This window comes from Anthonomus grandis, chromosome 2 (assembly GCF_022605725.1).
Source record: "Anthonomus grandis grandis chromosome 2, icAntGran1.3, whole genome shotgun sequence".
NCBI classification, from domain to species: Eukaryota; Metazoa; Arthropoda; class Insecta; order Coleoptera; family Curculionidae; genus Anthonomus; species Anthonomus grandis.
In genome coordinates, this window is record NC_065547.1 from 23,735,120 (window position 1) to 23,757,051 (window position 21,932).

Consider the following 21,932-nt stretch of genomic DNA (forward strand, 5'->3'; position numbering starts at 1 on the left):
TCAATGTGTATAATGTATAGACATAGAACATACACGATATTTTTTGCATTTTGTATTATTTATTTTTAATTTTAAGCTGTTTTCTTTTGATTTTGCTTCCAATACATAATAGCGTAGTTTTGTCAGAATTTAAGTTTAGGTTATATTCAGCAGATAATTCTTTAATTACCTAAAGATCAGCGTTTATTTTATCGGCCATTTCTTGCGATTTGTTATAATTAAAAGAGACATAGATTTGTGTGTCATTCGTGTATGCTTGGGTTTTACAGTATTTAGGTGCAACAATTACATCAATGGTGTAAATAATAAATAGAAGGGGTGACAAAATAGCTCCTTGTGGCACACCCGACAGAATATCCAATGCACCCGACGTAATATTGTTATAGACCACCTTTTGCGACCGTTTGCTTAGAAATGAATTAATAAATTAAACAGAGTCCGCGTCGAACCCATAATATTTTAGCTTAGCTAATAGGAGACGGTAATCCAAAGTATCAAAGACTTTGGAGAAGTCTAGAAGTACCAAAATATTTATGTAACCTTTATCGCAGGCCCCGAATATATCACAATGATATACATACATATATAAAAATGCTAAAATTTCGAAATCCACATTGATTGTCAGGCAGGATTTTATTAACAGTAAAATAAGTGAATATTTGGTTATAAAGGATTTGCTCAAAATTTTTTGACAGGGTGGGAAGAGTAATTATGATCCTTAACTCAGAAAAATAGGAGGACTAACTTTTCTTTGGTATTGGGATTTTCAGAGCAGTTTTCCAGGTAGATAATGTCTGGTTACGAATATTTTTATAGAATAAATGATCAGCCTTCGATCTAGTTTTTCCTTTTGGTTTTATTGCTCGGACCTCTATTATGGGTGCATGTTTATCAAAAAGTTCTATAATGAAATATTGGTTGAAAAGTTCTAGTTTACTTTCCAAATTCTCTTCCCATAAAATTTGATGCCACTACATATTATTTAAAAGATCATTTTCAAAATTTAGTAGTTTAATATTTCTATAATTAATTCTTAATTTATAATTAATTTCTATATATATGATAAAAATACTGCATCAATGCAACAAAAGTAAAAAACTAGACTTGTTGGAGACAATGGAGATTAGTAAAGCTTTTAAAAGCCCAGATCTGTCCTGTGTTAATGAAAGGTTTGATTTTGATGGCCACCTAGTTTTTAATAACCTCAAGTAGTTCTAGACTCTTAAATGATGGTTAGATTTCTGAAATGTATAAAGGATTTGATTGTTTAGTTGAGTTCTTTGTACATAGATAGTGCCACTTTATTGTAATCTTTGTTTACTTAAATATTAGGTGTTTTGTGTATGTTATGGTAAGTTTTTGTTGAATTCTCCTGTTTTCGGGTTACATAATTTTAATTATTGTTTAGGTCTGATGATGCTCTTGTCGAGCGAAACATGTAACCTTCGTTATTTTATTAAATGTATTTGTGATGCTGTAGATTTCGTGTTTTTTACCTTTTATAAAAGTGTATGACCAGCATCTTTGGGATAATGGATGAGTTTTTCGAGATCTTACATTGAGTTGTCCAACCTTTATGCTTTATAAGAGAACACAGGAATATACAGGCATAATAGTGACATTTTTCATTACCAAATGAAACAACGAAAGGAATAAATGGCGTTAAATTTAAAAAAAATAATTAACAATAAAAATGGTATATGCTTTAGAAGAAGTGATATTATGTTATAAATATTATTTATATTTATACTAAACCAGAGATAGGTTTATAAAATTAGTAGCTGTTAATTTAATTATTAATTAAATACATATTATAACAAATTTGCAAATGTTAATCCCACCTAGCTACTGCAAAAGACAAAAGCAAAGAAAAAAAATAAAACAAAATAGCAGCTCAAGCTCTTCACAAATTTAGCTGCATGAAAACAGCTACACTTCTATATTAATAAAGTCCAAAAATGGTTGTGAATTAATGTTAAAGGAAAGGAAAATTATATAGTTGTGCAAATGTGAAAACTTTACTAAGAGAAAAAAAAACGATACTATAAAATGAATAATAGTATCGTTTTTGATGATATGAGAAACCAAAAAAAGATATTATACAATACTATACTGGCACAAACCTGCCTAGGTATGAATTTGCATGAAGTTTGGCACGGTTCCACTATAGCACAATGCCACCCTAAATGCAACATAATTAGAAAAAAAAAAGTAAGAAATTAAAATCAATTTTTTATCATAACTATTACAAACTCGAAACTAAAAAAAAACGACATTTATGTTCAATTAATATGATTATCAGGTATGTAAAGTGTTGAATAGAACTGGGGCATTTAAAAACAAAAGAAATAATAATAACATAACATTTTGGAAATGAATGTTCAAAACCTTATTTGTATATATATATTCAAGCACATTAAGCAAGAAATATAACTCAAGGAGAAAAAAAATAATGATAACAACTTAGTGACTAACAGAGGCAGTAAAGTTATTATAAGTTTAAATACATTGCTAATCTATGGAGAAAGGTTATTAGAAGATCTTATAAGTTTCCTCTCAACTGAGATAAAAGCATAAACCGAACCATATATAACGATATTTTCCATAAGATGAAGACACCGATTTTCCATAAGATTCGCGAGCACACTTAAACATCTTAAGGTTCTCTGGAGTAAGAACTTCTGTCACCACATAACCCGAGCCTTTTAAAAGTTTAGTTACTTATATACTCGCAGTGAGATATATCGTTTTTATTTAGGTCAATTTTTAGCCGTTTACTAAATATTCGTACAGCCGATTCCGAGATCTTTGTTACCATCCTGCATCCCGTAAATTATAACGCAGTCCGCATTGTATTTAAGCTGCATATTTCGCAGCTTATTTTCTTGTCGTTCTGCGTTGACTTTTAGATTGTTAATGTCCAAAGTTAGACTTTGCAGAGATGCATTGATCCCCCTTTGCAATTTGTCAATCTGGGCCTCAAGTAGGCTGAAGCCTTCATCCTCCTAGCTTGGCACCTTTGAAATTTTAGCGTTTGTCAAATTCCGAGAATTGTTCTCGGAGCATGCTCAAACCAACATTAAACTCAATTGACAGTTGATCAACTCGGCTATTTAATTCCTTTACACTTGTAGCTGATTTAGAGGTCATGGCTCAATTTCCTCTCTTAATCCGGTCAAAAAAACTTCTCCTCGGCTTGCGCACACAAAATTTACACTTTAAATATTATTAAAAAGATTAAATTTTTTGGAGCTGTCTAGCACGCGTTTATTCACTACCAAGCGCCATCTACCTTCTATCTATATCTTCAGTTATTCAGGGAGTGACGGAATGCATTAGAAGTTCGTTTGCCACATTGGGACCCAAATTAATTATCATTACAGAGGGCATAATATTTGGTTCTACAATAGATATTCTTAGAGTTAACTCGAGCTTAAATAATTTATATCTGAGATGCTTAATACTCTAAGAACATTCCTACGAACATTCATGTATTGTTCTAGAAACTAGTAGCTTAAGAGTTACTTGATTTAGAATAAAAATGTGATAAAGAAGCTTTAATATTTCTACAAAAAAATTAGAAAATCACGATCTGCTTACTATCAGATAAATATAGCTGAACCTAAATAAGCGCTGCATCTATAAGCCAAAATATTTCAAGAATCTGGAGAATTGTATAATGATCAGCATAATCGAAAACTTTATATGTATCGTTCAAAAGTACCGCCGAAGGGTATATGGGTTGGGTTGGAAGCGATTCGGTTAGAGAGGACTAAAAGCTTGCAATTTTGAGACAAATTAGAGGTAAAAAAACTCCATACGTTTTACCGTATAACTTATTGAGTATTGACCATTGTTTTTCGACTTTTATTTAAATGATTTTTTTGCTTTACAACTACTGCAAAATATATATACTTCTACATACTACACTTTGAGTATTCTCAAAGTTGAACCATTTATTTTAACTGCTTGTATGACTCACCAAAAAGATTGGTATACTAAGAATCACCTATGTATATAAAAGTTACGTAATAAAAGATATTAAATCATTGAAATGAAATAATAAGATTTCCATTTTTATTGAAGTAATAAGAAAGGTAATAAAAATATGTTGATATTCTTTGCGAATCCGTGTATATTCTTACAGTTTTTTGTCTATTCTTACAATTTTTTGTCTTTCTTATGAAAATTAGAATTATTGTACCTATATTTTTCAGCACGAATCTTTGTTTCGATCAGTTGTATCAGTATTCTAATGATGCATATTTCATTTGCCTGATTATTTTATCCGAAAAAATGACCCATGTTTACGACAAAAATGACCTAGTAAACATAATACTTACATATAGAGAGTGCCAACAAAATGCAGCCGCAGGTTGTATGCGGTATGTTTCATTTAAGAAATCATCTGGCCTCACGTATGTTTGTAAATTTAGTTATTAGAGTTCGTGATACAGGGGATTCAAAAGACCAACTGGCGAGGCCACTCTGAAAGAGATTCTAAACCCGAAATGTCACAAATAGCGAAAGACGAAATTAATTTTTTGTTGCTAACGAGACGAGGTGCCAAGTTTCTATAACAATCGTGTTTGGGCAGTAGAAAATCCACATGCTGTGAAAACATCTAATTTTCATGGCATGGTCTAATAGCATGCCCATTAGACCTTAGTTTTTTTTATCTCGACTGACCTGTGAAATTTATTTAGATTTTCTTCTGCCACAACTATTAGAAGATGTTTCTCTAAATGAAAGACAGAATATGGTTTCTAAGTGAAAGTGATCCACGATATTTTAGACGAGAAGCTCATGAACATCTAAATAATAAATTTCCAAAAAGCTGGGGTGCAATGGACCGATTTTTTTGTTTCCTCGCTCTCTAGATTTAGCGCCTTGCTTTCTTCTGTAGAAATATTTATTTGAAACAGTATATTATGATGAAGCAGTAAATATTTCGGAAGAACTTACCGAACCTAGAACAGACCTTTTTATTTTTAAATCTTGTAAAGAGTCGTAAATTCGCCGAGCAATATTGTGTGTTAATCGAACAAATGGGGACAATTTTCGTAAAGCACAGTAACCATTTTACTTATTTTTTTTTAAATAAATTTAAATAATGTGAAGTAACAACAGTATATAGGTGATTTTTAATATATTATAATTTCTTTTGACGAGTTCAACAAGGTGTTAAAATATTTGAGTTAAAAAATTAATGATATAATTCACATTATTTCATTAGTCTTTATTGATATAGCCTGCGTAAAGATTAATGAAAATGATTTCCTCGCTCAATATAGATAAAGGTAAATAAAGTAGTTTGAATAGCCATAGCAACTTAACCGTCTTTCTAAGAGAACTCGGAGACATAAAGGAAAAAGAAAAGAGAGAGAAGGTACGAGTAGTTATGTCGCGATCTAAGAGTTATACTTGAAATCATAAATTAAGGTTTTTGGATCTAAGAACGCAGTCCAAGAACTATATATGGCCTGTTTTTCCTTTTATCCAATATCGTGATATCATTATTTTGTTAGTAATACTTTAAAACTTTTTAAAGAGACTTTTAAACTTTTTAAAATTTAGAGCTAAGAATGCTATGAAATATTAATTAAAAAAAAAACTAAATGTATAGATGAAAAGAATTAATGTCTAAGACATATGTTAAATTTAAAATTCTACACTAGTAGAGCTATTCTCCTTTTCTACAGACTTAGGAAACAATATTAATTTTACAAACATACCTAAAAGTTTCAAAGAGCAAACTGTAAAAAGATTTGGGTCCATAAATGCACCTAGTAGCTAATCCGAGGGCTTTCCCACAAAAACTTAATAAACTTAATTTAACATAGTTTCAATAACAAAATTATGCCTTATTCCATAAATTATAATATTAATTTATGGAATTTGATAAGAGCTTAAAGCTAAAAAAAATGTTTCTTCGCAAAAAATCGTTCTGTTTTCAAATATAAATGAAAATAAAACCCTAGATTGTACTGCCGAACAAAAGCAGGTTTCTGCAAGTGAAAAATTTTACCATTGACTAGAAAAGATGGTTCAATGACCGCAATGGAAAAGGCAGAGTTGGAACACAAAAGAGAGCTTCCCTGGAGACTAAGAACTTGCGCGGAAAAAAAATGGTGCCCATCAATTACCTTCTGATTGCTTAGGTCCCGATAGTCACAAGGATAATGGAAAAACTTGTTAACTAGCAAATTTTAAAATACTTGGATTCCATCAACATCAATAGAGACCACCAGTATGGTTTTCGAAAACATAGGAATACTGGCAATTTGTTCGCCTATGTCATGCATGTTAGGACAGAAGTTATCGAGAAATATAATGAGTCCCTTGCCATGACTTTGAATAATTCAGATGCATTCAATAGGGTCTGCCATGAAAACTGTTAAACATACTGTATTCTTATGGCTTACTACCAGCTCGGCTTGAAAAGTTCTTGGAGAACCGATCTACCCAGGTTATCGTTGATAGAATTACCTTGCAGAGGTTTCAAATTAATGCTGGTATATCTCAGGGATGCATCTTGTCCCATACCCTTTGTCTGATATTTTCGACGAGAACTTTTAACCGAAATTGCGGCTTTGCTGATGATACTGATCTCTTCTTTCAAGTTACCCAAACTGTCAAAGCCGCCGCAATATCTTTTGTTTGTGTTATTGTAATTTGGGTCCTCGCGCGATGCTTCTCATAAGGTTTCTCAGTATTTGTATTTCCGCGGAATGGTCAAAACAAGGCGTGGGCGTGCGATGGGGTGGGGTTCTTATTAGGCATAATAGCGTATTAGGATCGGTTTTAAAAAGTAGTTCAAGTCGAGTTTTAAGTTGGAGAACGGTATTTTTATTACTTTTATGATCGGTTTGCCGCGGGCGTTCGTTTTGTTTTTATGTAATAAGATTCTGAGTAATAAGTATAGTTTATTTCTTTGTAACCGTACCTAGTGTAATCTTTCGTGAGAATAATCTGCTACCATTTTTAGAATAAAGGGTTAAATTCAGTTTTTTGGCCTTTTATTTAACGAACCGTTGTTAGTAGGTTTTAACGGGTAGTTTTCTCCAAAGGCAACATAACATTAGTGGCGACCATGACAGGACGGTAGCAGATTTTTAAAGAAATTTTACTGACGGGTTACAAGTTAGTGCTTTTGCCGGACTTTTTGGTTTGATTGTTTTTAGTCGGTAGATATACACCGGGCTGCCGCGAGTTTTAGGCAAACGAGTGTCGTTTTGAACAATCTATCGGACCTTTTTTGTGGTAAAATGGAAACCAAAAAGAGGCATAGGAAGGTTTTACGCACTGCTTTTACCAAGAAGGCTAACGAAGTTGAGCAGTTGCTTGGGGAGGACGAGCCCGATATTGCAAAAATAAAGATAATTTGGGAAGTTCTCCAAGAAAATTTTAGTGCGCTTAAATTAGCTGATGGTGAGATCTATGATGCATTATTGGAACAGGATGCCTCAGAGAATGATTTGCTCCAGGAAATGGAAGGTAGTGAAGGCTACACCAAAACAAACGTGGGCCTTTTACATCGTTACGAGGAGCTGGTGCAGAATAGCTCTAAATCTGAGTATGGAGGTGATCAGTCTCAAGGTAACTCATCAGTCGGCCTACCAGGTAAGCGAAAATTCAAGCTACCTACTATTCAACTAAAACTTTTTGATGGAAACATAAAAGAGTGGTTGCCCTTTTGGTCGCAATTTAAAAAGTTTCACGAGGATGCGGAGATTGATCCTGAGGACAAAATTCAGTATTTGCTTCAGGCTACTGTCCCAGAAAGCCGTGCCCGCCAACTTGTGGAAAGTTTCCCCGCGACCGGGCAAAATTATTCGTCGATTGTAGATTGTTTAACCTCTCGGTTCGGACGTGAGGACTTGCAAATAGAGGTTTATATTCGGGAGTTTTTAAAATAATTTTAAATAATGCAACCTCTTCAAATAAATTAGATGTTGCGCTATTGTACGATAGGTTAGAGACGCAGCTGCGTGCTTTAGAGACTCTAGGTATAAAATCAGACAAGTACGCAGCCATGCTTTTCCCGCTGATAGAGTCGTGTTTGCCTGAAAGTTTACTACGTGTTTGGCAACGTTCGCCGCGTAGTTCAGAGCTTAACTCTTCTCATGGTGGTCAGAGGGTTTTGGTATATCCAACAATGGAAGAGAAGTTAAATAGCCTAATGTCTTTTCTGCAAAACGAAGTAGAAAACGACCAGCGCATAAAGTTAGCCTCAGAAGGTTTTGGTTTAAAAACTTTTGTAGATCGCAAAGAATCCGGGCGGGGGGTCCCTAAGTACAAAACGACGAATTCAGACAGAGTACCTACAGCCGCAGGCCTTGTAAATGTTAATTCGGTTGCAACTAAATGTATTTTTTGTGACAATTCGCATGAGGCAGCAGATTGTTTTAAGGCTCAAGGTTTCTCTTTCGATGAAAGAAAGACGATGCTGAGTAATAAAAAAGCATGTTTTCGCTGTTTAAAAATCGGTCATCAGGCGCGATATTGCAGGGTGCGTTTAAAATGTATTATATGTCAAAGAATTTGCATGCGAGTGCGCAGCAAAAGGTCCTTGATTCACCAGCTAAGCCTGTCGCTGACGCTGTATCCTCTAACGAGTTAGTCAGTGTCAACTCACCTTGTAAAATTTCTATGGGTAACCATGTCTTCATGCAAACGTTAAAATTCGAATTAGAAGGCATTAATGGTAGTCGTTCGGTGCGGGCTTTGATTGACACCGGATCACAAAGGTCATATATTTTGCAATCAACTGCGAGGTTTTTAGGTCTTGTTTCGAAACGCAGGGAGAGAATTTTACACGGACTCTTTGGGGGTTCCTTATCTGAACAATGGCATGAAAGTTATGATATAAAATTAAAAGAGGGAGATTTTAGTTTGACTATGGAAGTGCTCGATCAGCTTGTCATTTGCTCAAGTGTTCCACCGGTGTTTTATGGTGATTGGATAAAAGAACTCAGTTTGCTAGGGGTTGAACTATCGGACCAGGCTAGGCATACGGGTGAAAGTTCACAAATCGATATTTTAATAGGTTCTGATATAGCTGGCGTTTTGTACACTGGGAGGAGGCATGTATTGTCGAGTGGTCTGGTGGCGGTAGAAACTTTTCTAGGTTGGACACTGATGGGAAAAGTACCTGTTTCAAGGGTGGCCAGCAGTACTATGGTGGACATTTCTCTTTTTGCCAGGGATGCGAGTTTGCCTCAACTTTGGGATTTAGATGTTTTAGGAATTAGAGATCCGGTAGAGAAAAAGTCACAGGAAGAGGTGGCTGCAGCTACTAAGGCATCATTTCTGGAAAGGGTAAAAATAAATAGTGAGGGTAGATATGAGGTTTGTCTACCGTGGTTGGAAGGTCATCCTCCTCTGCCTTGTATGTATAATGTTGCTAAGTCCAGGTTACAAGGTACGATTAGTAAGTTACAGAAAAGTGAGTTGATTTCAGAATATAATAGTGTTTTTAAGGAGTGGTTGGATGGGGATATTATTGAGGAGGTTTTTGAGGAGCCACCCGCTATGCAAAGTGTGCACTATATGCCTCATCGTCCAGTAGTAAAAGAGGGCAGCACCACTCGTATTAGACCAGTTTTTGATGCATCGGCCAGGTCAAAGGATAATCCCTGTCTTAACCAGTGTCTTAATAAGGGTCCAAATGTTATTGAATTAATTCCTAATATTTTGTTGAGGTTCAGAATGAGCAAGATTGGTGTCCTATCTGACATTAAGAAGGCGTTTCTTCAAATTTCTGTGAACGAGGCCGATAGGGATTTTTTGCGCTTTTTATGGGTAGATTTGCAAGGAAAGGACAGGATCTTTCGACATAAGAGGGTGTGTGTTTGGGGTGAATAGTAGCCCATTTTTGTTAGGCGCAACAATAGAGTACCATCTTTTGCTATGTTTGGATAGGTGCGAAAGTGGCAGTACATTTTTTAGCAAGGAGACTATTCTGCAGCTATTAAAAAGCTTCTACGTTGACAATTGCGTCACAAGTGTATCCAATAGTGAAATGCTGCAGAATTTCATGAGAGAGTCCATCATGGTCATGAATGAGGCAAAGTTTGACCTCAGAGGGTGGGAGTTTTCAGGGCAAGTGGATAATGCTTCTGAGGGCCCATCTGAGACCGCTGTGCTTGGGATGATGTGGGACAAATCCAAAGATATGTTGAGGGTGAGTGAAACATGTCTTTTAGGAGTAAATGACCTTGCATGCCAGCCGATCAGTAAAAGGTTAATGCTTTCGTTTACACAGAGGGTTTTCGACCCTATAGGTTTCACGGCACCTTCAACCTTGTTGCCCAAGTTACTGCTTCAGAAGACATGGAAATCTAAATTGGCGTGGGATGATCCAGTAGATCCGGTAACAGAAAGTGCGTTCCGTCAATGGCTTGGTGAGTTGCGTTACTTAACCCAGATTAAAATCCAGAGATGGGCTTATGCTGACAATTCAGGGGATCAAAAAAGTATCCATATTTTTTGTGATGCGAGTAAAGACTCATATGCGACGGTAATTTTTTTGAGGGGCATTTTTCAGGGTAATGTTTATGTCCGTTTAATCGCGGCCAAGTCTAGGATAGCTTCCCTTAAAGATATTTCAATACCTCGTTTGGAGCTATTGGCGGCTCTTATTGGCACCAGACTCTTCGTATCGTTACAACGGGATCTAAATGTTGACTTAGGGCAATCCGTTTATTTTTGGAGCGACTCATCAACGGTGCTGAGTTGGATACGTCGTAAAGAGAATTGGGGGACATTTGTAGGAAACCGCGTGGCAGAAATCAATAAATATACGTCCACAGATAATTGGCATTTTGTTCCAGGGGTTTTGAACCCTGCAGATCTCCCTTCTCGTAGACTGTTCGCCAAGACAGCTGCTAGAGTCTAGATGGTGGGAGGGCCCGAGTTGGCTTGCCGAGAATCCTGAGTCGTGGCCTCAAGTAAATGATCTTGTTTGTGAGGAGAAGGAAATTAACAAGGAAAAGAGGAAGGGGACCATGAACACTCTTATTAATTCAGACATGACATTCGATTGGCATCTATTATATTTTTCAAAGTTTGTTAAAACTCTTCGTATGGTTGGTTGGGTGTTCAGGTTTTTGCACAATACAAGGCATCCAACTTCAAAGTTTCAAGGAGAGCTCTCTAGAGAAGAATTGGCAAAAGCGGAAACTCATGTACTGAAGCTTATCCAACAAGACTGTTTTAAGGGTGAAAAAGATCCTCGATTAAGTAATTTAAACCCTTTTAAAGACGAACGTGGACTCATTCGCTTACGCTCTAGAATTAGTAATCGGATAGATAATGAGCATTTTCGCTTCCCGGTTGTTCTACCGGCAAAGCATATTTTGGTGAAACATCTGATCTTTGATGAACATGTTAAGGCTTTGCATGTAGGCACTCAAGGTTTGATTTCTATATTACGCGAAAATTATTGGATTCTTGGGGGGCGCCGGGTTATTAAATCAGCTATTTCGAAGTGCGTAATTTGTAAAAAACAACATGGTAAGGCGTTAACGGCATGTTTACCTCCTCTTCCATTAGATCGGGTCCGAGATGCCGCAGCTTTTGAAATAACCGGAGTTGATTTTGCTGGGCCACTTTTTCTGAAAGATGGGGGAAAAGCATGGGTGTGCTTATTCACATGTGCCGTTTACCGGGCGGTGCATTTAGAATTGTGCACGGGGCTGTCTACGTCAAGTTTTGTACAAGCACTCAGACGTTTCGTAGCGCGTCGTGGACGTCCAAAGACTATATATAGTGACAATGGCACGAATTTCGTCGGTACTGAAAATGCATTCAATAAACTGAACTGGCAAAAAATACTCGCGGATACTAGTGTCGATCGAATTTCGTGGCGATTTAATCCTCCGTCTGCAAGTTGGTGGGGCGGTTTCTGGGAAAGGATGGTTGGAATTCTGAAGCAAATTCTCCGCAAAGTCCTGGGTCGAGCTTGTGTGACCTATGAGGACCTTCTTACGGTCCTGTGCGATTGTGAGTCGGTCATAAACTTGCGACCAATTACTTATGCTTCTAACGACAGTGAAGAACTTATTCCTTTGACCCCTGTGATGTTCTTGAGGGAACAAGTTTGTGCTGGAGTTCCAGATTGCGACCAAGTTGATGGAAGAGCTTTGTGTAAACGGATCCAACACCTGCAAAAACTGCGGTATGATTTAACGCAGAGGTTCAGGATCGAGTATTTGGGACAGTTGAGATCTTGGAGTAGTAACAAACCTGGTAGGCAAATTTCAGTAGGGGAACTGGTGGTCATAGGAAACGATAACGAAAAGCGTCTTCAGTGGCCATTGGGGCGTGTTGTGGAAGTGATTCCTGGCAAGGATGGTCAGATTCGTTTAGTGAGATTGGAAACTAGTAAGGGATCCTTATTAAGACCGGTTCAGCGGTTGTATCCCTTAGAATGTGACGTGGATAGACTTTGTGGCGATGATAATGACTTTTGTTTGCCTCGTCCTGGTATAAAGCGGGACTTTGGTGATGATCGGGATAAGGGTGGTCTTAATTTCCATGTAACAGACGAAAGTGAAGATGAGTGTTCGGGAGTGAAAAGCAGAGTACCCGTCGTTAAATCATGTGTAACACGTAGTGGGCGTTAGACTAAAGTTCCGAAAAGGTATTTGTAACGGGAAAACTTTGGTTTTATGTATTTAGGTTTAGTTAGATTTAGAGTTTTTTAATACTTTGTATTGTTCTTTCTAGTTTTTTAGTACTTTGATTGTTTTGTGAGTCACTATTTGACATTGACGTGACTCAGGTGGGAGGATGTCAAAGCCGCCGAAATATCTTTTGTTTGTGTTATTGTAATTTGGGTCCTCGCGCGATGCTTCTCATAAGGTTTCTGAGTATTTGTATTTCCGCGGAATTCTGAAGCAAATTCTCCGCAAAGTCCTGGGTCGAGCTTGTGTGACCTATGAGGACCTTCTTACGGTCCTGTGCGATTGTGAGTCGGTCATAAACTTGCGACCAATTACTTATGCTTCTAACGACAGTGAAGAACTTATTCCTTTGACCCCTGTGATGTTCTTGAGGGAACAAGTTTGTGCTGGAGTTCCAGATTGCGACCAAGTTGAGAATAGTCAAAACAAGGCGTGGGCGTGCGATGGGGGGGGCTCTTATTAGGCATAATAGCGTATTAGGATCGGTTTTAAAAAGTAGTTCAAGTCGAGTTTTAAGTTGGAGAACGGTATTTTTATTACTTTTATGATCGGTTTGCCGCGGGCGTTCGTTTTGTTTTTATGTAATAAGATTCTGAGTAATAAGTATAGTTTATTTCTTTGTAACCGTACCTAGTGTAATCTTTCGTGAGAATAATCTGCTACCATTTTTAGAATAAAGGGTTAAATTCAGTTTTTTGGCCTTTTATTTAACGAACCGTTGTTAGTTGGTTTTAACGGGTAGTTTTCTCCAAAGGCAACATAACACAAACAAAAGGCTTCCAACCAAATAACAGTCAACACTATTAGTGTCACACATCACCATTTAACAGCTATTAATGCTTAACTACTAAATCTTAACATCATTTTTGAGTAGGGTGGCTGCAAACTTATTGAGTTTAATGCAGCTAAGTTAAACGCAGCCAGGCTACTACATTTATAAAGAATGCTGCCTCTATCGCCCCAAGCCTTATTATGTTCGGGCTCACTTTGCTGCTGTCTTTGTCAGTTCGGATTTTAGATGTAAAGGTTGGGAGCAATATGTCTTGGCATGATCAGGTAGCGAGAATTGGTAAAGCAGCTTCTCAAAAACTTGAGAACCTTTAAAATGAAAAGGTATGCCCAAACACGATTTGAAGCTGCTTGTTTCCATCCACAAGATGGCCATACGTCTTATAGGAGATCCAGAGATAACAGAAGTACTTTAGTAGATTTTCTCAACCAACAGATGCGACTAACGAACATCGAGTGTATCTGCAGATGCATCATTTTCCAAAGCACGTCTTTCCCGAAGATTACAACTTGCAGGACTTATATAGTAAAAATATCTACAGATACCTTTGTGGCACTGTCGCTGCTGTACTCGAGTATCATACTGACTGAGTGACCGAAGGCGGCCACTCATTGACGAAAGGAAGCAATCCTGCCATTATTTTAAACAATGCGTAATCTTCAATTTTCCAACCTGTATGCATTAGGACTAACTCACTTTCTTGCTTATTATGGAGTTACTATTGTTATTATTGAAAACATATTAAAAGTACTTCAGCATACATAATATGAAGAAAGAGTAACTCATGCTAGTATTAGCAATACTAAAAGGTATTATAATAATACCGATTTAGATATAGAGATAGAGGAAAATCTAGTTGAAATTTTTAATTTTAAAATGTTTATATTTTTAAATATATGATATTGATTGCTGACTGCTGTTATATTCAGTTAAAGATACAGTGTTAGCTAGTTGCTTAATAATGAGTTTGAGTATACTATTGAGTGTGCATACTTTGGCTAAGCATGTATGCATTATTATAATATATAATAGGATTCAGTGAATTGTAGATTGTGCTAAAATGACATTAAAGATTGTTAACCTATCAAAGTATGAAAACTCCATAAAAAAACTACCTTGTAAAACAATTAAGTTGAAAATTGTTTTACAAGGTAGTTTTTTTATGGAGTTTTCATACTTTGATTAGGTTTACAATCTTTAACAACAAACTTTAATATAGAAGACCTGGCATCATTTTAAACTAAATAAAACATCTTAAGTTATTTTTTATGTTTTTTAATCTTATCTAAATTTACAACATATCATACACAACCATCAAGTACCTAAAATTAATAAAAAAAAACTATCAAAATATGGCTTTAAAATTGAGTATTCAGTAACGCGAATAAATCGCTTGCGTCTGTCTTTGTGGTAACGGTTCAAATCTCTGCTGGTTCTGCGAGCTCCTTACTACTTTATTATTCTGCAATGCATAATTATTTTGATTTACAACTGGTTCCAATACGTATCTCTGTCTGGTATAAAAGTCACCAACACCGGGTGAACTAAAGCCCGTTGGAAAAGCCCTTACTGGTAAATTTGGTAAAGTGGGATTAAGGGCGTCATTGAGTGTAACATCGTATTCGTCATCGTATATCGGATTTTTTTCGATTACTTTCGGTTTCTGGGTGGTCCTTGGACCGGATTTATAATTTTGCAGTCTGGATGGTTCTAACTCGATTAGTTCTTGAGCTTCGGCAGAGGGCGGGATGTATTTTTGTCGTACGGGAACTTTGACAATGACCGGTGACGGTTTAAAGACTTTATTGGGGCGTGGCTCTTCAGGATAATCTTCTTGGGGAATAGGTTGTTTTTCTGTAAAAAGAAAAAAAAAAGAGTAAGTACCTCTTATAAGAGCTTTAAAAAAACAATTGATTTTTCATCTCACGTAGTGATTGCCTATTTCTTTCTAAGAAAAAAAACTTTAAAAACTCTTAATTTTAGTAAATGAATTAAGGATTATTAGGTATTACCAAATAATTTTAATTCAGAATTTTACCAGTAACTGTTACCATTCTTAAGAAATTTGTAATTTTGTCACTATCAAGGATGCAGAAAATTTATTTTCTGTTAAAGTCAATAGTAGCATTCTTAGACAGTGTTTCCAGCAAAATAAATATAAATATGTTACAAAATTCACCTGCTTACATACATTTCTTAATTTATTTAATTATGATAAGGTAAAGAAAAACAAACGACGACATTCTCATTGGAAATAAGCATTGTTTTTTAATCAAAAAGTCCTGCCTCTCATTTTTAACGAACATTCTCGGTTCATCGAGGCACGGGCATAGGAAGAGAAGATCATGGGTATTCTTAGATATATTATCAGGTACTCTCAGCATCACAAAAGGTATTATATGAGCTGTTAAAACTTCTGAAATATCTCTATTTTTCTATAATATATTATCTCAAATAATTATTTCATTATCTCAAACATATTTGATAGCCAAAAGATTGGACGAACACCTTTGATCTTTTATTGGCTATACGAGCCATTGATATGAGCATTCTGAAGGAGCTGTAATATAACCACTGCAAGGAAAAGGAGGCATACTATAGGACGTTATCTCATCGAATTGGCTACAGAGCTTCTTGAATGTACCTTTGGATATTCAATTTGCCTTAGAGAAATTCTAAACGTGTTCTACTAGGAGGCTGATTCCACTGCAAACCATCATTGCCCTGGTGGGCTGTTTGACGTACGTTTTACTTTTTCGAAAAACTGGGACAGGGAATGGAATACTTTTTTAAACGAATCTTCTTTTTTTAACCTGTGTGCCCAGGAGTAAGAGAGAATCAGAACCAGAATCCGCCAAGGAATAAAGAGCTGCATTTTGTAATTTCATTGTAGCTACTATATATTAAGTTACCTGAGATAACAGGAATCCAATACACATGAATCTGATAAGTAATACGCTGAACCTAGTATGCGCATTTTTCAATAAAAATCTAATAATTGTTTTTGCTAGCAAAAAGAGTATGCAGTATTATTAATACAGTACGAACTAATGCTTAGTAATAAATAGATGGATAAGATCATCGACATAAAAATATTTAGCGCTCATTTTTAAGTCTTTACGAATTGATTTTATATATCTAGTATTAAATATCTAAGCTAGTTATAGGTGAACAACAACATAAATAATAAGTAAATTTTTATTTTTTACAGGCAAATAGATTTTTTAAGGTAGATTGCGATATTCAGAGAAGTTCTTTATATTCTCTTACATTGAAGTATACTTTTAAGAGTAAGGGTGGTATAAAGGTATAAGTACTATAAACTCCATTAGAGATTATCACAAAATTGATTTAAAAAAAAAATCCAATGACTATTTATTATGCAAAAATTATAGGGTTAACTTATTAATAACATCCGTTAGTTCTTACCAGCGACAGATTCTTCAGATTCATTTTCGGATTCTTGTGGTTCAACAGCCTTTAATCCAAGAGGTTTAAGTCCTCTAGGACTATAAGGATCGCCTCCCCTACTAGGTAGGAAAGGCCGTTTGATTATCCGCATTATAGGCTCCTTCTTCGGTGCTTCTGTGGTAGTACTCGTAGTTGTGGTAGTAGTAGTACTTGTTGTGCTAGTTCTTTTGCTCTCATATTTTTGTGATGGTCGTCTTTCTTGTACCTCTTCTTGAATGACATCTTCTTCTTCATCATAGTATTCTTCTTCTTGAACGGGTGGTTTTGGCTTTTTGCGTTGATACCTTTAAGATTAATGACAAAAAAACAATAAAATAATCTTCACTTGACAATTAATTCCTTAGCCACCAACTTAAATTTAATTGAAATGTTTTGATTGGATTTATTAATTTTAGACAGTTAAATTTTAAGCATATAGTTTTTTGAGCGGTTATTAAACAGTTTTAAGTAAAATCTTGATTATTGCATAGATTTGATTATATGCAGACTAAAGCAATGCTAAAAAAGTTACATTAGAAAATATTTACCTATTACTGCCCGAACTATACTTTGGTTTTTGTGTAGTTTTCTCTACAACCTCTTCTACTTCAGGTTTTCTTCTACTTGGCCTAGAAGCACTTTGCTGACTTCGCGAATCATCATTTTTGGGTTTTACTTTTACTGGTCTTCTGTTTGGCCGTTTTGGAGGCTCTTCAATTTCATCATACTCTTCACTTTCTGCTTTTGGTGCCACAGTCGTAGTAGTAGTTGTGGAAGTCTTTCCTCCTCCAAGGGCTTTATACGAGAACTTCTCAGCAGCATTTTTGGGTACAGGCAAATTGATCCTAGGCGCCACCCGTGGTCTATCATAAATTGTTCCCGTTGATGATTTAATAATCGGTCTGCCATCACTGCTTGTCGCATCTTCTTCTTGCTCTTCTTTTCTAAATTTGTTCTTTTTTGGTCGTTCTTCATAGCTACGACTATCGTCGGATTGTGGTAAATCATCTTCATCATATTCGTCATCGTATACTGGACGACGATTTGGTTTCCTTTGTGGTTTGCGTTTTGGTTTTTCCACTTCTTGAGGGCGCTTTGATTGAGCCTTGGGACGTTTGGGTGCTGAAAATTTTTTCATTAAAATATTTATTATTAAATAAGATGTATTCATACCATCTATAAAGTCTTCATCTTCAAATCTATCATCGACTTCTTCGTCTTCATCGTATTCTGCTGGCCTTCTACGATCTTTGTTTTTTCTACGATTTCTATAGGGACGTCTTCTATTATTTCGACGACTTTCATATCTGAAATTAAAATTGTTTATTTATAATATTTTTTCAAAAGTAAAACTTCAGTTCTCCTGTAACTTGCACTGGCCGCTAAGAATCTCTCTTGGTTCAATTTAGGATGGACTATACTTAATAGAGAGAAAAATGGCTTCATACAAATAGACTTCTCCTTTTTGTTGTGACTTGAGAGACAAGTCTAATAATAAATCCTTGCAAGTTAATTTATTAATTTCCGCACCAAAGACATATATTTTTCGGACCGATATGCTTTATATATACGAAATCCAAAGGATTTCTCAATTTACACGATGTTCAAGCAATACGACTTCTTATCTGATTCACAAGCAAAAGCTGTCATGTAAACATCACAGCTATGTAGTGTAAGAGTCTGACGATGATGAGTGAACTCATCGAAATGCATAACTCTTAACAAAAAGGTTGGCATTTCCATTTGTGGGGAAAAGTGTTCCTGCTATATTATAGCCACTCCACTTCAAGAATGGACTTCTACTTACAAATAAAGTATTGATTGGTGTAATTATTTGGAAACCCTTCTGACTAAGAAATAAAAAATAGTATACCGTAAAATATACAAAAAATATTTTGTATGTTAAATACATGCCATAATTCGACCTCACCTCAGTTTTGTATTAGTTTTGGTATTAGAATATTAAATCTAAAAATATTTTATTTTTAGATAGATATGCATTCTATGCATAATACACCATATTGCACAAGAAAACAAGACTCAAAATCTAGCCCTCTCCACTGGTAGAAAATGACAACGTCAAAATATACTGGGATAAAAAATTACTCACATATAGATTGTGGATCATAATAGATCAGACATTACAATGGTTAACAATAAAGGCCAAATAACATACATAGTAGACATAGCAGTATAATAATTACACTACAAGATTATATAAAAAAAGTACAAGTAGATTGCACAAGTTTCAGCAAGGTTGTAACAGAGTACGAGAGAAATGAAAGTGATACTAGTTATCATTTTTAATATAGAAAAGTGCCTTTCACGACTTTAACTATATGTTTAATTTCATTAATACATATATAATAATATAATAAAATATATATAGGAATAATTTTTTGAGTGCACAAAAAATAAGAGATACCGATACATCAACACTGCGTGATATATAATTATGATGATTAATTAAGTAATACTATACATATAATGATAAGTGTTCTGTAAAAGAATTTGGCAGGTTATACTGAATTCTAAGTTAAAAACATGGAAGCATATAATGGTATCCTGAATTTCCACTCGAGTTATATAGTCAACCAGAAAATATACAGCATTGGCGAAGTGACCGACAGTTAGCAGCTGGCAGTAATTCAGCCAAATATAAGGATAAAATTCGATAACAAAAAGTATGACATAAATGCCCATAATATCCAATGAGGCTTTTCCGAACTCGAAGGCAAGTGAGCGTTGTGAATCCTGAAATAACATCAATGCTGATATGGGAATAAGGCGTACGTACGTATGGGTTCTGCGAGAAATATTAAAATGCTTCATGGAAGAAGACTTCGTATTCCTTAAAAATCAAAATATAAATTATATCCTCTAAAAAACCCGAAGTAAAATACTATACTTAAAATGATTTCCATGTAAGCTTCTATTAATATCTTAAATCTCACAAAAAATTATTCAAATATTGAATTTTTAAATAGACCCAGAGATCCTGTCAGTTTTAGAAAAGTAACTGACCCCTCTTGGAATAATAAATAATAAATAATACAAACTCTTCAAAGTTATAACAATGTAATCATCATTAAAATCTAAAGTTTTGTAGATAATTTTTCTTTTAATTAAAGGAAAAATGATTAAATTAATTTAAGGAATTTTGCTAGAGGCTTAGAAACTCTCCACACAGCTGTTAAAGAATGTCAACATTGTCTTTTGTTGAATTGCCTGCCATCAAGAATACCTACAAATCTAGACATACCTTTCATCTTCATACTCTTCATAGTCATCCTCGTACGCAGGCCTAGGACGTGGTCTAGGCCGTCGTAGGGGTCGCCCTCTATTTACTCTTGGTCTTTCTTCATAATACTCCTCATCATAATATTCATCATCGTAGTATTGCACTTGGGGTCTTCTTTTTCGGAATGGTTTTCTGCCACCTAAATAATATTTTTATATATATAGTTAAACGTGGATTAAGCATCTTTTAGGACTTATTTAATAGATTTTGTCAATATAAATTCTTTAACTAAGTTAACAACTTAACTTTATTAACAAATTTTTTTTTTGAAATATGAATACGACGATGATGATCCAAAGATTATTCAAAAGTAGCAGACTTATTAGGTATTAATTATTTACATTTATCCACTGGAATATTTGTTAAATGTTGGTAAAAAACGATATACAAGTAAGTAGTTATCAGCATGGATTTATAAGATTAATATTTAACAGTAACAATATCAATGCCCTACTTATAAACGTTGCATGTGGAGATATGCAGGGTGTCCCGCGAGGTAAGGACAAGATTCACTATGTGTTTTCTAGGTAAATGCTACGTAGTTACAAATTTTCTATGAATTCGCAAATGCTTCTTTACCAAGATATGATTTGTTAAATTTAATTGTGTTACTGTAATAATAATTATCTCTAGTATGACATTCTATCAACATTAAGTTTGCCGAATGCCATGGATATTTGTTTTTTTTATTTATTGCCATGGATACTTCTTTTTTTGTTATTCTGTTAAAGTAATTGCGCCAGTTTGATAGAAATTTGCACAAATTAGTGTTATATTTGTCTTTAGAAGTGGTAGAGCAGTAGTGGTTGAATACCGCCGCCAACATCCAAATCGAAGAATACCTGGTAGAAAAGTATTTGGGGGAATTTTTGAGACTAAGCGCAAAAGAATCTTTTACAAATGCTTCTCCCAGAGGTCTATCAGTAGCTGTCCAAGATTTAATACTAAATAGTGTTAAACGGTCACCATAAACACGAATAACTGGATGGAAAACAATGCATGCAACTTTGGTTTGTATCCATTTCATCTGCAACCAGTCCACGCTTTGCAGTTCCCTAATCTGAGCCATCGTATGCAGTTCTGAAATTGGCTCATAATTTGATTAATAATATTTTGTTGACTAAATAGGCTGCATTCACCAAAGACGGTGTACATAATTTAATGAATTTTCATTTTTGCCAGCTTGAAAATCCCCATGCAATAATCGAACGGAATTTCCAACACTGTTTCTTGGTTAATGTTTGGTGTGATTTGTTAGATCAGTTAGTCGGCTCTTATCTTTGAGCAGTCGTTTGACATCTGCAATTTACCTTAATTCTTACGACAAGAACTGCCTGTATTTGACAGTGTTCCGCTCCACACTAGTAGAAATGTGAATTAATATTTTTCCTGGACATTGGATTGAGCGCAGGGCCGCAGTTTCCTGGCCTTCCCTCCCCGCTTACCGGATTTAAATCCTTTGGATTATTACTTATGAGAACATGTGAAGAGTTTAGTAAATGCAGAGAAATCACATACCAAGACTGAACTGCTTCGTAAAATTATTAATATCGCTGACGACCTAACTATGTAATAACCTTAGAATAAAACATTGACGGTTTTGGAATAAGTGCACTCATTTCTTCTTGCCAGTGATTACTCAATTTTAACAGAAGAAAACAAAGGGATATAATAAATTATTATAATTAGCAAAAACTGAATT

The 21,932-nt window shown here is 35.2% G+C and overlaps 2 protein-coding genes across 2 annotated transcripts in view; one reads left to right on the plus strand and one right to left on the minus strand.

Moving 5' to 3' along the window:
* Window positions 1-11,918: 11,918 nt before the first annotated feature.
* Window positions 11,919-12,629, plus strand: LOC126750126 (uncharacterized). The gene has a single exon (XM_050459633.1). It carries the CDS (start codon window positions 11,919-11,921, stop codon window positions 12,627-12,629), a length of 711 nt encoding a protein of 236 aa, XP_050315590.1.
* A 2,109-nt stretch (window positions 12,630-14,738) lies between these two features.
* LOC126750500 (titin-like) overlaps window positions 14,739-21,932 on the minus strand; it is a 68,153-nt gene continuing 60,959 nt past the window's right edge. The window contains exons 8-12 of the mRNA XM_050460133.1: window positions 20,192-20,369; window positions 18,103-18,236; window positions 17,478-18,051; window positions 16,909-17,234; window positions 14,739-15,333 (exon numbers count right to left, since the gene is read on the minus strand). Coding sequence (XP_050316090.1) covers window positions 14,852-15,333; window positions 16,909-17,234; window positions 17,478-18,051; window positions 18,103-18,236; window positions 20,192-20,369 — 1,694 coding nt within the window. The 3' untranslated portion in view covers window positions 14,739-14,851. The remainder of the gene's footprint in view (window positions 15,334-16,908; window positions 17,235-17,477; window positions 18,052-18,102; window positions 18,237-20,191; window positions 20,370-21,932) is intronic.